The sequence below is a fragment of the Oreochromis aureus genome, linkage group 12 (assembly GCF_013358895.1).
Source record: "Oreochromis aureus strain Israel breed Guangdong linkage group 12, ZZ_aureus, whole genome shotgun sequence".
Lineage (NCBI taxonomy): Eukaryota > Metazoa > Chordata > Actinopteri > Cichliformes > Cichlidae > Oreochromis > Oreochromis aureus.
In genome coordinates this window covers 22765323-22780814 of record NC_052953.1, presented here as the reverse complement: position 1 = coordinate 22780814, position 15492 = coordinate 22765323, and the positions used below count along the sequence as shown (strand labels likewise).

General features: G+C 42.8%; 1 protein-coding gene across 5 annotated transcripts in view; it reads left to right on the top strand.

Annotated features, from left to right (window-relative positions):
- Positions 1-15492, top strand: part of rhobtb4 (Rho related BTB domain containing 4) — a 38905-nt gene that overhangs the window by 12486 nt on the left and 10927 nt on the right. For 4 of the 5 annotated variants that reach the window (XM_031736192.2, XM_039620755.1, XM_039620752.1 and 1 more), the window contains 6 exons: positions 8591-8792; positions 9053-9156; positions 12599-12784; positions 13170-13989; positions 14166-14385; positions 15372-15490. In XM_031736192.2, the coding sequence (XP_031592052.1) occupies positions 8601-8792; positions 9053-9156; positions 12599-12784; positions 13170-13989; positions 14166-14385; positions 15372-15490 (1641 nt within the window). In that variant the 5' untranslated portion in view covers positions 8591-8600. Of the gene's footprint in view, positions 1-1928; positions 1958-8590; positions 8793-9052; positions 9157-12598; positions 12785-13169; positions 13990-14165; positions 14386-15371; positions 15491-15492 lie in introns of those variants that run through there. The other variant, XM_031736191.2, reaches the window with a different exon arrangement.

Sequence of the window (15492 nt, the reverse complement as noted above, 5' to 3'; positions counted from 1 at the left end):
ATAAGACGTACAGTCTGACTATTTGTGCACTGAATTCCTGTTTGATTCCTGTTTGGTGTCTTTGTGTCTGCATGTGTGCACAATGTGCAAAAATTTACATTAATACAAACATTTTAAGTGTGATTGCTGCACTTAGGTCAAATAATACACTGACCTTCTCTTTAAAATGCTTAATTTAACTCAGTATGTTGCGACACCCATGACTACCCTGCGATATGGAATCTGTCTCAAAGATGTAAGCTGCTGCTTCTGAGGTGGCTCTGAGTGACAGCACTGACTTGATGTAGCCATAAGAGCCTGTGCCGCCTTTGTTTTAGAGATTACAGTACCAAACTCTGCCAGTAGATGGCAGACTGGCTTTCAAGGATACTCACATGATCAAATCGGTGACTGTATCCGTATCCTAAGTGTGTGAAATAAGTGAAAGATAAAATGATGCTGAATGTTATAGAAATCCCACATTCACCTTTTATCTTGAGCTATACCCCTGACTACAATGAGTGGCAGATGGACTCATAAAAGCTCCTGCCTTGAAGGCACACCTTCTAAAGGTTAAATTAAATATAAGTTTTGCTTGAAGACAACTGGAGGTATTTTGCCTCTCGGTGACATGGCAGCATTTTACATCTCTGGCAAAGCTCAGCATTCCAGCAATTAATTCTTAGACAGTGAGATCTTGGAAAATATGATAGCAAACGCCATGTATTCTCCTTGGTCCAGTCTGTGAGCTCCTCTTTCATTGGCTTTAGTAGCAGTAGGCTACAGTTGCTACGTGGTAGTTGCTATGCCTGAAAACCCAGAGTAACCTTAGGAGAAAATTTCTCTCCATTGCCCATGAGTAATAACAACACTCTTGCATTATTTACCTGGATAGAGCGTGTTTGCAAGGGTTAAAGGGGAAACATAGTTAAATCACACTGGCATCCAGACAGTTGCGTGGATAACATTAAAAAAATATACCCCGGTCTTCTTTATGATTGATAATTAGATAGTGATTACAGGCAGTGCAGAGGTGGATGCAAGCGCTCTATCAATTAAAGGCAGCACGCTTTGTGGGGCGTTCTGAGTTAATAGGATGAAAAGAGCATAGTTTCTGGGCGGGGATACGATCATATATGCAGGACATGATTGGCCCGCGTGTTCTAATCGCTGAGGAGACCTTAAGTGTTCCTCTTAAGCCTCGAGATTTAGGCTATTATAGTATTACAGTAATTAAGTTAGTGCGTTTAAATAGTGTTTTAAATTGCTCAGCCACTATTGCATGGTGATGTTTATCCAGGAGCTGTTTGACAGTTGTTCTTATTCATAGAAATCACACAGCGCAGTAAAGAGAAAACGCTAATTGCAGAATTTCATATTTTAATCAATAGACAGCTCAAAAGTTCCACTTTTAGTCATCATTGAGGTCTTCCGTATTCTCAAGTCTTCTTCCAAAAATGTCAATAAAAATGGGATATCGAGCTGTGTGTATAAATCCTCAGAACGATGGCGTACAAACGTCTAATTTCCTACGGAACTTGAATGCAGCACAGGAGAAGTTGGAAGACTTGTGTCATGACGCGCAGTCGTGGAGGCGTGCCTCTGATGAAATCAGCCGGGGAAACAACAACAGAAAGGGGGTGGCTCAGATCAGAAGACTCTTTCAGCCAGTTATGATTGCATTTCATCCTCCAAAGTGTCAGTTTGAAGATAACACAGCATTATATTAAGTCTGCAGCAGCGAGCTGGTTCTTGTTGAGTTCTGTGAGGCGCTGGATTAAGGAGGCAGCGACGGGAAGTAGACTAAAGAGGAGGATGTGATAGGGCAGAGGTCCTGTCTGCAGTTATTTGTGTTCATTGGCAAACAACGGGATCGCAGCGATCGCATCTTCGTTCTCCGTGCGTCTTTGTCCGGTTTCAGTGACCGGCTAAACCACCAGCAGAGTGGCATGTGGGTCAATTCCGGAACCGTCGGAAGGTAGGGACCCCTCCTGCAGGAATACTCGGTCACATGCTCTTCTTGCGATTCTGGCTGTGCACAAAGCAATCCGCACAAAGCCCCCAACATCTTTTTTTCCTCCTTCTTTTTTACACTCCAGAGATTCATTAACAGCTGTTTTCTGTTCATAGTGTTTTAATCACCTCTTTCATCTGTGTAACATCATAGTAATTATAACGGAGCCTGTTTTATTTCAAACGTGTTATATTATTATTTCAGAAAGAGATGTTACAATATCACAAGGTGGGGTTATTAAAAAAAGCACCTGCAGACTTCTGTTACTTTTTCTTTTTCCTTTATTGTTTGTTCCTTTGACATTATGATTCTGTGTTGTAGTGAAGCGCTTGGGCTTGGCACATTACACCAGACTTATCAGTGCATCATTTGGCATGTAGGATTGTACCTGCCCCCTTTTTTTATAACATCGTTATGTGAGAGACAGCAGCACGGTGAATATTGACTCATGCCTTTTATCTTTATAGACTCTGATGACAAAACACAAGACTGACTGATTTGTTGAATCGGTCTCTATGAGAAACTATGAATGAGCCAGGTGGTTATGAATGGCTGCGGGGAGATGGAGCACACGAGGTTCTTTCATTGATGACTGTAGTGATCCTACACCGCAGTATTTACAGGGAGAGCGTGCAGATCGAAGCGGGGACAAAAGAAAACGTGCAGCCTGAGAAGATAAATGTGGCCTTGTAGAACCGTAGACCCACATGCACACACACTTATATATTCTTATACATATATATATATATATATATATATATATATATATATATGTACACATATATGTATAGTAATGCTGAGCGTGTGGCCATGACGTCATCTGAGGGACCGTGCTTTGCAGGTAGCTACGTGTTTGATTAAGAACCCTCTCACTCCTACCTGGAAATAAATAAATAATATTCTAGGAGTTTCTTTTTTAACTGACCTCGTTTTCATTTCCAGTCATTAGCAATTAATCATATCTAGTTGCATAAACACTTTGGCATGCACACGATATTGTGCAATCCTTGTCTTTTGGCCAGTATCATTTTTTTTCCTCCTCAAGTGATGTCTAATAATGGTCACTGTGTGACTGTGGCTCAGCCATTTGTGGAAACACCAACTGTATCCGATCTTCTGTTCTGTGCGTGTCTCTACCAGTGTCCTACCAGTCATCCACCCTTAACACACTGAAGATGTGATGTGTTTTTGTTGGCCATTAAGAATTTTGTTCTTAAATCTTATGGCAGTAATGTGGGTAATGAATCAAAGATCAAGGCTGTCGTTATGTATACTCAAATGACTTAACCTATTGTCCTGATTAGGCACTGTGCCCAAACATTTGACTGTGTCAACAGCTTTCAGATAACATTCTGCAGCGCTGATAAACCCACATGGAAGAATAAGCCAGCATTATATGGCAGGCTTGAATGTCCTGATCCCTGTAACAAGCTGTAGTGGGAGATATACAGAGATAAATAGTGCTTGGAATTACGTAGATGCTTTATGGTTTCCTTTTACATGTAACATAGTGCTTTGGTGCGGAAAATATAAAGTATGTTGCATTTTTAAACAAGATTAGTACTGCTGAAGTACTTTCCTCCCACCCTAATTATCTTTGGGTCAATAGAAACTCTTAATATGATTGTGACACGTAAAATGACATGCATTGTAAGTATTTAGTTGAAATGTTTTAGAATTCGAAGATGGCAAAGAGTCCTAAGCATATGACTCATGAGAGCTGGGCTTGGGTCAGTAGCCACAAAAAAGTTTGAGAGCCCCTGCTTTACATCATGTTTTAAACCACAGTTGCATTCCCACAGGAATGGCCTGGACTATTTTCTCCCAGATAAACCTAATCCATCTCTACATCAGTAAAGTTGTAGTAATATCTAGGTCACCAAGTCCTTTGTATCAAAGTCACAGTACTTGCTTTGTCTCACTTACATTGAAAAATCACAATCACATTGTGAGTTTTCTTCCAGAAAAACAAACCAGGTACAAAAAAGACAACGTGTCATGCTTCAGTTTATTTGAAACATAAATGTCAAATGAGCCTGTTAAAGATCAAACAGAAGTATGCAATGATAAGGTAATAGATTTATGCTAATAAGAAGTGTATTTTATCTGTCGTGTTTCGATTCTTAATGCAATTAAAAGTCAAAGCCATCAGATGGCCTTTTAAAGATCAGTGGAAAATGACAATTAAATCACCAGCTCACCCATGTGTTTAATCAGAATAGTCTTAAAAAGAAAATAGTGAGAATGGTCGATGAAGCGTGAGAGACGAGAGAGACGTGAATGACAGACATGCTTGGTGAGACTGTATGTAAAAGTGTCCTGTGTACGGAGTGGATACTCAAAGGTACAAGGTTGTTAACTAGAAATTGGAGGAAAACGAGCAAGGACAGCAAGATAGATGAGAGAGGAAAGAAGTGGTGGGAAGTATAGATGGAGAAGAGTAGAAGGAAGACTGGCAGGGATGAATAGGAGAACTCAGAGACACAAGGGTTGGCCTGTCTGTATTTAAAAAGCTTTACTGCAGCAGAGAGAGAGAGGAGGGAGGCTTTTTCAACTAAGCTGGCGTGCGGCTGGCTCCCAAACACCCTTTAAATCATTAGGCTAGATGCATACATAGCATCGCCTGCCGTGGGTCGTGCATTAATACCAGTATCATCTGCAAAGGGTAAGACAGTACGTGCAGGCATGCATGTGTGTATGCATGACTCTGCTAGTGTGTGAGTGAGTCTAAGGTCTACTGTCAGCCATCCTGGGAGCCTAGCAGAGGCTACAGACCAGGTTATGTAACCAGTCTATGGCAGCTGTGCCTGTGGCTGTCAGTGTCTCAAACACCCACAAAACACACAATTTTAACTCACACACACAAATGCACAAGTGCACACACCTAAAATGCATACACAAGAATGAATGAGTAAGCGTTTTTTTCTTGCAAGAGGGCAAACTTTTGACAAAAAACACTGTTTAAAAAAGGAAGCTTACATGGTTGCGCATGTTTGAATAGTTTCTGCAGACAATTACACACGAGCACTTTGTGTATGCAGCCAAGCCCGTGATAGTGTAAGCCCCATAGCTCTGTGTGAGTGCCCAAGTGTTGACCCATGCATTAAATGGGTGGTTATTGGGGTCACTCTTTTTTCACTTCCTTTTTTTTTTGCATGAGTGGTTGAAGAGAGCAAAGTGACAGCCAGCTTCAACGCTGGCATCGGGGTGAACTCTAGCCCAAAGGAAGAAGAGCCAGATGGGGGGTGGGGTGTAAAGGTTTTGGGATAACCGGTTGCTGCCAGTGAATCACTATAGGTGTTACATAACAGAGAAACTGGGGAGGGGTGCGGGGGGTATATTTGATTAATACTGCTCCTTGACTTACAGCCAAAAAGGTCATAGACTAATAGATCACTGCTAAAAAAAAAAAAAGGAAAGAAAAAAGGGTGGAGGAAAGTGTGACGTTGGGAGAAAAAGTGGGAGGAGACAAGGGATATGGAGAGGACCGGAGAAAGGTTACTAGAAGACAATGAGTGAACTGAAGGATGGAAAAACTGTGAACTGGAGCATTATATTTAGGGAATAAATGCAGAGTGGAAATAAAGTGAGGGAGACTGTCAGCTGGTCCCAAAGTATGCTAGAGAGGGTACAGCTGGAATAAAACAAAAAACCCACACAGACAGAAGGATAAATAGAAGGATTTGGAAATGAGCCAGTGAGTTTGTGTACAGATAAACTAAACAGGACGATGACAAGATGTGTTTATCTTCTTTCATTTCTCCTTTAAGGGCTGTGTGGCCCTAAAGAGAAGCCATACAAAGACACATATACTTTATGCATGAGTTTCCTTGTCTCTTTGGGCATGCATGCAGGCTTGCACACACGCACGCGTGCACGCCCTGACTAAATCCATGACATTCCAGAATTAACTAGAAGGGTCATGTTTGTGTGTTGAGTGGGCATTTGAGTCCCTGTCACAGTGTTTCTATCAATGTGCTGATGCCTACGCAATATCAATATGTCCTTAAAAGTGTCAGAAAAACATGCACACGTTGCGAAAAAATAAAACAGTGACTCATTGTCTCATTGTTTTACATTGCAAACTATCTTTGTCCTTTTAGACACCTTTGCTAGCTAGCATGGAAAAATCACACTGGCCAGCAGATGAAGTCTAGACATCTGTGTACAGTTCACTATAGGTCACTGGCTAAAAATGAAACCTGAGCTCTCCAGCTACACTTTCCGCTCATCTGAGCTGCACAAGTCTCCTGCTTCCATAGTCTCTGGCTTCTGTTCATCCTCCAGTCATGCAATTAAAAATAATTGTTGGAGTCTACGAACGCTTAGGTGGTTTAAATATAAACCTGTGAGCAGGTGTGTATCTGCCAAGCGCAGTGGTGTATGAGTAGACAGTTGTATTATGCTTGTTAACCAACACATGACCGAACTCGCTTGGGGCCTCAGCGAAGATCCTCAGATGGAGGATGATATCTGGGAGTCAGGTACTGTTGATCCCCCTGAGAAACTGTCCACGCCACCACCAACGCTGCCTTCTGGTTATATCAGTGCTTGCGTGCACATGCACACACTCTCTCATGCACACACACACTGACTTAGATAGTCCTGCAGGCCAGTAGCAAAGGATTTAACACCATACTCTGATATCACCCTTGTATTTAATTTTCTTTACTTTTTTAGGGAATCACACATATTTACACATATCAAAGCATCAGCAGGAAAATCTGTGATTTGTTCTCCTGAGAAGCCTTGGTTTTTGCCGGTCCCATCCTTTTGATCCCTGTAGCATGAATTTCTGGTTTTAATGCTGGGCTGACAGTGCCTCTCATTCTCTCTAATACTAATAATCCCTTCCCTGGCTTTTTCTATCTTGCCATCTTTTCTGGCTATCCACTGTTTCACTGGAAACAGAGAGGATTTAACAGTACTGTACATCACGTCTGGCTCCCCCGTTTGTCACTGCCATTTTTGGTACACTCAATTCAAATGTCCTTTGGCACACAACGCTGACAACCACTTGTAGTAAGTCAGGATTCACAGTTGGCCCTTTATCCTTGTTTAGTTTTCTAAAAACAGCACTAAGAAGCCTGCTGCCATCACCATTAGCCAAAAAGCTGTTAGGTAACTACCAGGTTGCGCTATCTTTTTATTGCTTCCTCTATCTCTCTCCTCTACCTGTTGTACGTGCGTCTGAAGGTGTGACAGCTAAGGTGGCAAGGGAAAAGGATATTTTTAACTCTGAAAGTCATAAATCCACATGGAGCGTTCAGGAAGCTGCTTCTTTGACAGGCACATTTCTTCAGCTCAGTTAGACAAAGAAGGAATCTCTGTTCTGTACTTCCTGTGTGACGTAAACGGGACCCCCTTCTGACAGGAAATTGGAAAACGTGAAGGCTTTTTTGTTGTTGTTGACAAAGAAAATCGATGTCTTAGGTGTTGAGGGAAATAAAGCAACGGTGATATAGATGAAGTGAAGGTGTATGGCTACACTGAGAGCCGTTCATGGCTGAATAGCAGGGCGCACACGTGGCTCATGTGTCTGATGAATAGATGCCATTTTTAGCTGCTGGTGTCTGTCACTGCTGGACTGAAGTGTTGCACTGGCATCCACGTCATTGGAATAACAAGCCAGAGCCTTTATAAATGTTTCAGATGCTCTATTTATGGGGGCCTTGGTTTGGGTTTTGAATAAGCCACAACCCCGAATGGACTGATTAGCTGGCTACAGACTTGGCAGTGGTGTCGGTTTTGTAATAGCACAGATTTCTCCAGGAATGTTTTAAAATGGGTATTAACATGTGTATTGACATGTCAGAAATGTTTGTAAGCAGTTTATGGAAAGGGGATTTTGGTAAGCTTTTCAGAGTGATGTTTGGTTTTAAAAGAGGAAGTCAGCTGACCTGTGCAGTACTTCCGTTTTGCACCAAGGTTAAGTACAGAGGTGACAGGTGGTCATACATGGCTGCCAAACTGTTGTTTTTTTTCTTTAATCCTTTTATCCTAATTTATACTGAGTATCTTAGACGCCAAGAGAAGACGAATGATGATGCATGAAAGACCAAAAATGCTAATTAGAAAGGTTTTGGGGTTTATACTTCCCTTTTTTTTTTGCACAGCCAACTTAGATGTTTCATCATCTCGCATTACATTTTCTCTAAAATGAAAATGCTTTGAGTGATTCAAAAGAGGAGCAGAAAGGGGGAGAAAAGAACAGTAAACTCCAGGGAAGTCTTGTTCTTCTTCCTCTGTCCATCCACCTCCTCCCCCTTCTGTTTCTCTCTCTGTGCTGTTACAGAAATAGCTCTGTGGTCCTTCTTTTGCTCAGCCTGTGAACCATGTGTTCTGTTGAGGGGTTTGGCAGAAGCCTGAATACACTGGGCAGCAAAGCTATGGGGGTTTAGATCCTTAACAAAGCTCCCCTAGGCTGGGCTGGGCGACAGTTAGCGGCTACTGTGCCTGACTGCTGTTGTTGTCAGTGTCAAAATGCAGTGTCATTCTTCCTGTGGTTCCTTATCAAATGATGTTTTATTTTTGTTTTTAATGACTGTCAAATTAACCACTTCTCATTTTGTTTCTCTCTTCTCTCGTGCTTTCCAGGGCCCTCTCCATGGATATAGACACAGACTATGAGCGGCCCAATGTGGAAACCATTAAATGTGTGGTGGTAGGGGATAATGCAGTAGGCAAGACCAGGCTAATCTGTGCCCGGGCCTGCAATGCCACCCTCACACAGTATCAGCTGCTTGCCACCCACGTGCCAACCGTCTGGGCCATCGACCAGTACCGTGTATGCCAGGAGGTGGGTACATGCACACAGAGTCAAACACAGTGCGGAAAGAGTTGCATAGACAAACTTGGGTACACTTCTGGGCATGGTACAGAGACTGAAACACAGGCTGTAGTAGTTACACATATGGATAAAAAGCAAATAATGCATTATCAACACTGAAAATGTTGTGCAGGCCACTTGACATTGTTGTGCTTAGTTTTAAATTAGCTGAGTGCTTAAATAATCCTTGACCTTTGACCTGATTACAGAAATATTTGTCTGTGTTGCAGGTGTTAGAGAGATCTCGTGATGTAGTGGATGAAGTCAGTGTGTCCCTGAGGCTATGGGACACATTCGGGGATCATCACAAAGACAGACGTTTTGCCTATGGCAGGTGAGCAGATACACTCAGTGAAAAAAAACCACACACACATACACACAAACACATTATGAAGCTTTCCGCTTGCCCCAACTTTGATACTGACCCAGTAACACCATTTGTTGGCTGACCCCAAGGTTGACTATCTTAAAGCGTGTTCTACTTTCACATTTTAATTGGCGCTGCCAAGAAAATGCTTTGTGTTGGCTGTGCAGTTTGTAAGGCATTAACACAATTTACGTGGGCTAACATATCACCAAACTCATTGTTGGCTTCTTCAGCAGAATGCAACCAAACTATTACACCCACAGAAACATGTCCGTGTAACTTTCCCTCACCCAAAAGTTGCTTTTTGCATAATCCAGCTGCCATGCTTTTTTAGTTGAACTCTGCTCTCAAGCTGTTACATCCCTCCTCCCTCAGATGTGATTGGATCATCGCTATATCCTCTTATTTCCCGTGCCTTTATCAAAGCTGCTTCATTGGCGTGAAATGCAAAAGTACTTATTGCCAAAGCAAAATTCAGCAGATAGAAATTTGATTCACACCGAGCAAAAGTTGGCCAGCGACATCAAACTGAACAATAAAAAAAGAAAGGATACATTTTAACCATGATTAAAAAGGCTACTGTACACTATATTGTACTCTGCTGTATGTTTTACCAACAATGGGTGGAGCCTTAAAAAAGATCCTTAAGAAAAGCAAACAAACCCAAATCCCTCCCTCAGTCATATGTAAGGTAAGTTAAACAGAAGTGCCGAGTCATTGCGATCATTAGCCTTTCTTTTGTTAAAATAAAGTTTCCTTGTTTCCTTGTTTTAGATTTGTTGTGCAATTTAGTGTAATTTAATAAAAAAAACACTGGGGTCACACTGATTAGGCTCGTATATGATTGTGTATCGGGTCACCTTGTCCCTGTGTCAGGTGTGTTTGAGTGAGAGGTTACGTGTGTGTTCATTGTCAAGTAGCATGTAGTTCATTTGTTCATTTTGTTCTTGTTTTGCTGCTATGATACAAATTAGGTTGAAGCATCTGTACATGTGCGCATTGATATGCCTGTATTAGTATATGTTTTGGTGTGTGCGTGCGTGTGTGCATGTGTCCGTCTGCATGCCCTGTATGCTTTGTCAGCCTGCAGTCAGCTGATAAAAACACAACGCCAGCTCAGCTGTTTTTTCCATGCCCGCTGTCACCGGCTCCCCTCCCACTCATCCTCCTTCTCACCCATTTCATTCATCTGGGCCGCGCTTTATCTCCATCCTGCCCTCAGGCTCCTCTGATTCACCTCACCTCCCCCTCCTCTCTCATTACCTTAACCGAACTTACATCATAAGGGTCCGTTGTGCCCTTGACACTTTGCTACCCCCTAACCCAGCCTTTTGTTGATATCACAACTCAAAACATCACATTGTCAAATGATACCCAGATTGTCACATGGCTTGTTAGAAGAGGAACACTCGGTTTGGGAAAATAAACACAGAGTGAAAATAGGTCAAGTTAAAAAGTTTTTCATTCAGCAGAGATTCAGAAATTTTAAAAAACAAAAAGTCAGAGATTGAAGCACTTCCAGCATGATTTGCCAGTGTGATACAAATCCAGTTTATGTGTACATTTAGAGGCAGACTGAGGCAGGTCTTCACAAAATGCAGATAGGAGAAAAAATATACTCCATATATATCTGTACGTATTTATCTGTCATTTTATGACAAAGGATGACCTGATATAGCACGTGTCCAAAAAGAAAACACATTTTTTATACATTTATATTCGAATGTATATTAACATAATGCATTATGTACTGACAATTTTCATATTCTAATTCCAATGAGTAGCATTCAGTACTTTTGTTACATAATCTACATTATGTTTGCAGTGTTAATAGGATTGCCTGTAAGTCCAGAAACAGCATTAACGAAGACACCACAACTTGTTATGAACGAATCAAAAAGACTGTACAGTTTGCATTTATATGGTGCCACTTGCCTTAGTAAAGTTAGAGTGGGTCGTTGACCACTCAGCAAGACCTAGATCTTAAATGGAAAAACATACAAACAAACCACGAGCTCCGATGCATGTACACATAACATGACCTCAAATAGCCTAAGCCGTGGCAATGATCCTTTTACAAAGTGCAAATGGGAGTTCCTGTGTGTGTGTATGAGAGAGAGAGGGAGAGAGCATGAGCAGTGATGTAATACTTCAGTATTGTATATTACATCCTTGCCAGTAGAAGCTTTTCAGAGATTATGTAGTGAAAGTAAAGAGGACTATGGAACCCGTGTCTGCACTGCAAAAAATGTCACAGTTGATTTAGTGTAGTTCGGTTTCATTTCCGTTAGCTGCCTTTATGTGTTACTTGCAAATTAAGCTGTTTGTCCCTCTTCTTCAAGGATGCTTCCTGTTAAAAGATTTTCACGTTTTAGTCAAGTAGTCAGGGTATATTTTGATTTCTTACAGTGCTGCCTTTGTGTGCTCATTAAAGTGGATCAAATTTTCTGGAGCAAAGGTATTTTGCCAAAGGAAACCAGACAAGTTTAAGTGGCATTTAATGATCCTCTCAGGTTCATTAATGGGCTTTTCTCCCACTGTCTCATGAACAATGTGTGCCTGACCAAAACTGGAACATATGTATATTTAATTATCTTCAAGTTATCAGCGATGCTTAATCTAGCGCACAAATTACATAAGTCTTTAGTAGTCTTGTGCTGCTGGGATCACAAGTCCTGTGTTGTTGCGCTGTTGTGAGGAGCAAATCATTTAGCGATTGAGCATTTTTGCCTCGTCAGCATTGCACAGGCACTAAATGATCCATCCCGCTGGCACGAAGCTCAGTCAAACATTACCTAGAAAGAGAAATGCCTGCACCAACATGTCACAGAAATTTCAACTCTGGAGAACAGCTGTAAGTGCTGCTGTCTGCCTGCTCAAACACATCAGAAAATGAGGAAATGAAATTCCATGTATGTATGTGTGTGTGTGTTTCTGATCTATTCTTAGCTTTCTCTTTGTGGTCCATGTAGCCTTGAAGGGCTTATGGAAATTTACGTAAGAGAGAGTGAGCGGGAGAGAGCGAGAGAGAGAGAGGCAGGCCAGACAAATCAGCAGCCCAGAGGCCCAGAGTCACAGACACACAGACCCACCCGTGCACACACGTCTTCTGACCCCAGCTTTCTCACTGGCACCGTCCATGCTCCTGCAGTGCCCTGCAGCAGCTCAAAAAAGCTTCATCCACACATGTATGTTTTAAGCATAAACTTGACAAGACGTCCGTTGAATCAGCACCGATCCTTTTCATTTCCCTTTTTTGAATCTCTGTCTCCTTGATGCCATCAAAGACCACATGTCTTCTGATGACTGGCATCTTCTGCTCATGACATAACAAATCAGCTCTCCTCTCTTCCTGCCTTTTGAGAGATCGCTGATATTCTTTTCACCCCTGCTCTCTCCGCCCTTTTAGGTCTGATGTAGTGGTGCTTTGCTTCTCTCTGGCTAATCCCAATTCCCTGCGCCACGTCCGCACCATGTGGTTCCCGGAGATCAAGCACTTCTGCCCCCGGACGCCCATCATCCTGGTTGGTTGCCAGCTGGATCTGCGCTACGCCGACCTGGATGCTGTTAACCGTGCGCGTCGACCGCTAGCCAAGTGAGTTGCATTTTTCATTAGGCATTAACAGACGGGTTTAGAGGGAACCTTGACCCTGTGGCTTCAGTGAGATGTGCATGTGATGTGCATGCCTGGTTAATCAGCAGCAGGAACTAAATCGCCATAAATGAGGCAATTTTAATGCGTTTTTGCTTTGTGTTGTGAAGAAAAGTTAAAACGATTAAAACAGTCAATTTTCTGCTCTTTTGAAAAAGATTGGCTTGCACTGATGTCATCAGTGACATCATGTTAGCTGTTCTTAAAACTAGCGCTGAGATTAATACAGCTTTCTTATAGCATTGTTTTGTGCACTTAATTATATTGCTTGCAGTTCTTTATCTGACTGCTGTCATCATTATGATTGTTATGTCTTTCTCACTCACAGACCCATCAAACCTACAGATATCCTTCCTCCAGAGAGAGGCCACGAGGTGGCAAAAGAACTTGGTATACCCTACTATGAGACCAGCATCGTTGCCCAGTTCGGTGTCAAAGATGTTTTTGACAATGCAATCCGTGCTGCCCTTATCTCCCGTCGACATCTGCAGTTCTGGAAGTCGCACTTGAAGAAGGTCCAGAGGCCCCTCCTCCAGGCACCATTCCTGCCTCCTCGGCCACCACGCCCCATAGTGGGCATCCCAGACCCGCCTCTAACAGACGGCGAGGGCCCCGACTCTCTTTTCTGTCAGCCTCTGTGTGCGGATGTTGTTTTCCTTCTGCAAGGTGGCACTACTCGAGTTTTTGCACACAAAGTCTATCTGGCTACATCCTGCTCCAAGTTCTATGACCTCTTCACCCTTGATCTCGGTGGATCGTGTACCGGGCCGTGGGGGGAGGAACAGGAGAGCAAGGAAAAATCGGAGAGCGGGGAGGAAGACGAGCAGAGCCGGAGAGGAGCCAAGGAGCAAGCTGGACGCACTAAGAGCCTAGATATTGATAAAGATGGGGTTGACGGAGGAGTGAGAGGCCTGAATCAACCCCAGCTGCGCCAGCAGGGCTCTTTGAGGACTTCCCAGAGTGATAATGCACTTCCTTCTCGAGCCCAGTACTCCCTGGGAGCACTAGGGACCGGGCGAGCACTTTCAGGATGGGGAAGGGGGTTCTTGAGTGTTTGTTTGGAGCACGTGAATGATCCCGTGACTGGACACCCACGACTCATGACTGTGGTAGCCATGGATGCACTTATACAGGAGGAGCCATTCAAGGTGATGAAGTTAAAACACTGTTACTGAGAAAATCATTTTATTGATTAGAATATGTGAGATGTTCTGCACCATTATTTTAGTCTAAAGCCTTAGCTTGTCAAAAGAAGCAAACAAACAAAGATTTCATCTTTCCAAAGCTCTGTATATTTGACCTCTCTGTTTGGTTTTTGTTCTAGGCCGTGCTTCAGTACCTATACACCGGCAGTTTGGATGAGGGTCGAGGAGATCTGATGCAGGTCGCCACCATTGCAGAGCTACTTGAGGTGTTTGACCTGCGAATGATGGTGGCCAATGTTTTGAACAGAGAAAGCTTCATGAACCAGGAGATCACCAAGGCCTTCCACGTCCGCAGAGCCAACCGCATCAAGGAGTGTCTCAATAAGGGGACATTTGCTGGTAAACCACAATGCCATCCGCTCACTGGCTTGATGCTTTCAGTAACACTGGTCTTTTTGTGCTGTATACACGTTCCATGTATGCATCAGTATGTGTTTTTGTGTCTGTCTGTGTTTGGGTATACGTGTGTCTGTGCGGGGGAGAGAAGTGAATGAGGGTTACGAGAGGTTGTTGAGGAGACCATGTGACGAAGACAGGAAACAGCACTCTCTTTCACTCTCTGAAAATGTACACCCTGTGTTACATTTGGTCATTCCCTTTCCATTTACTACTTGCTATGTAAAATGCATTCATATGTTTTTTTAAAGTCACAGTCAAAAGGTTTTAATGACTGACTGTTGCTTCACATTCTTTTGTGTTCGGTGTTATGTGTATCCTGTATTTGTGTTGTGTTGTTGTCATCCCCCCTTCCTGAACTGTTGTGTATGCATGTTGTCACAGTGTTTCCAGCTAATGGTGGACATCTGACATCTCCGACAAAAAAAAAAACCTTGCTCAATCTCATTACTTTCTATACTGTCTGTGTCGTGTTCATTATTAACATTAGTGGATCTGAGTTTTTGCCAAGTTTTCAATAATCTAAAAATTGCAGAAATGGTCCCATGACTTATTAAATGTTCAATTAAAGACAGATGTAGTTTGACATGTGGCACGTTAAGAACCCCAGTGGAGAAGCTACTGTATTTTCATGTGACTTAAACATTTCCTCTATCAAAGGTCTTGTTTGCACAGGATTTTTCTCTGTGATCCTTGCATCTACTCTCCTTCCCTTACTCTATGTCAAAAGCTGTTCTGTCCCCCTGTCAATTTATCTCTCTGTCTGTCTACCTGTGTCTTTGTGTGTGTCTGTCTGGCCTCCTGTCTGTCTGCGTGTGTGTTTGTGTGTGTGTGTGTCTGGGCGTCTGCCTTGTCCGTCTTTCCCCCTCTGTAGCTTGGGCCTCTGTGGCATACCACGAGATGAACGCTCTTTTCCGCCCCGGTTTTAGATGTGGTGTTCCGACTGGATGATGGTTGTCTCCCAGGCCACAAGCCCCTGCTTATCTCCAGCTGCGACTGGATGGCGGCCATGTTCCGTGGCTCTTTCATGGAAAGTTACATTGAGGAGGT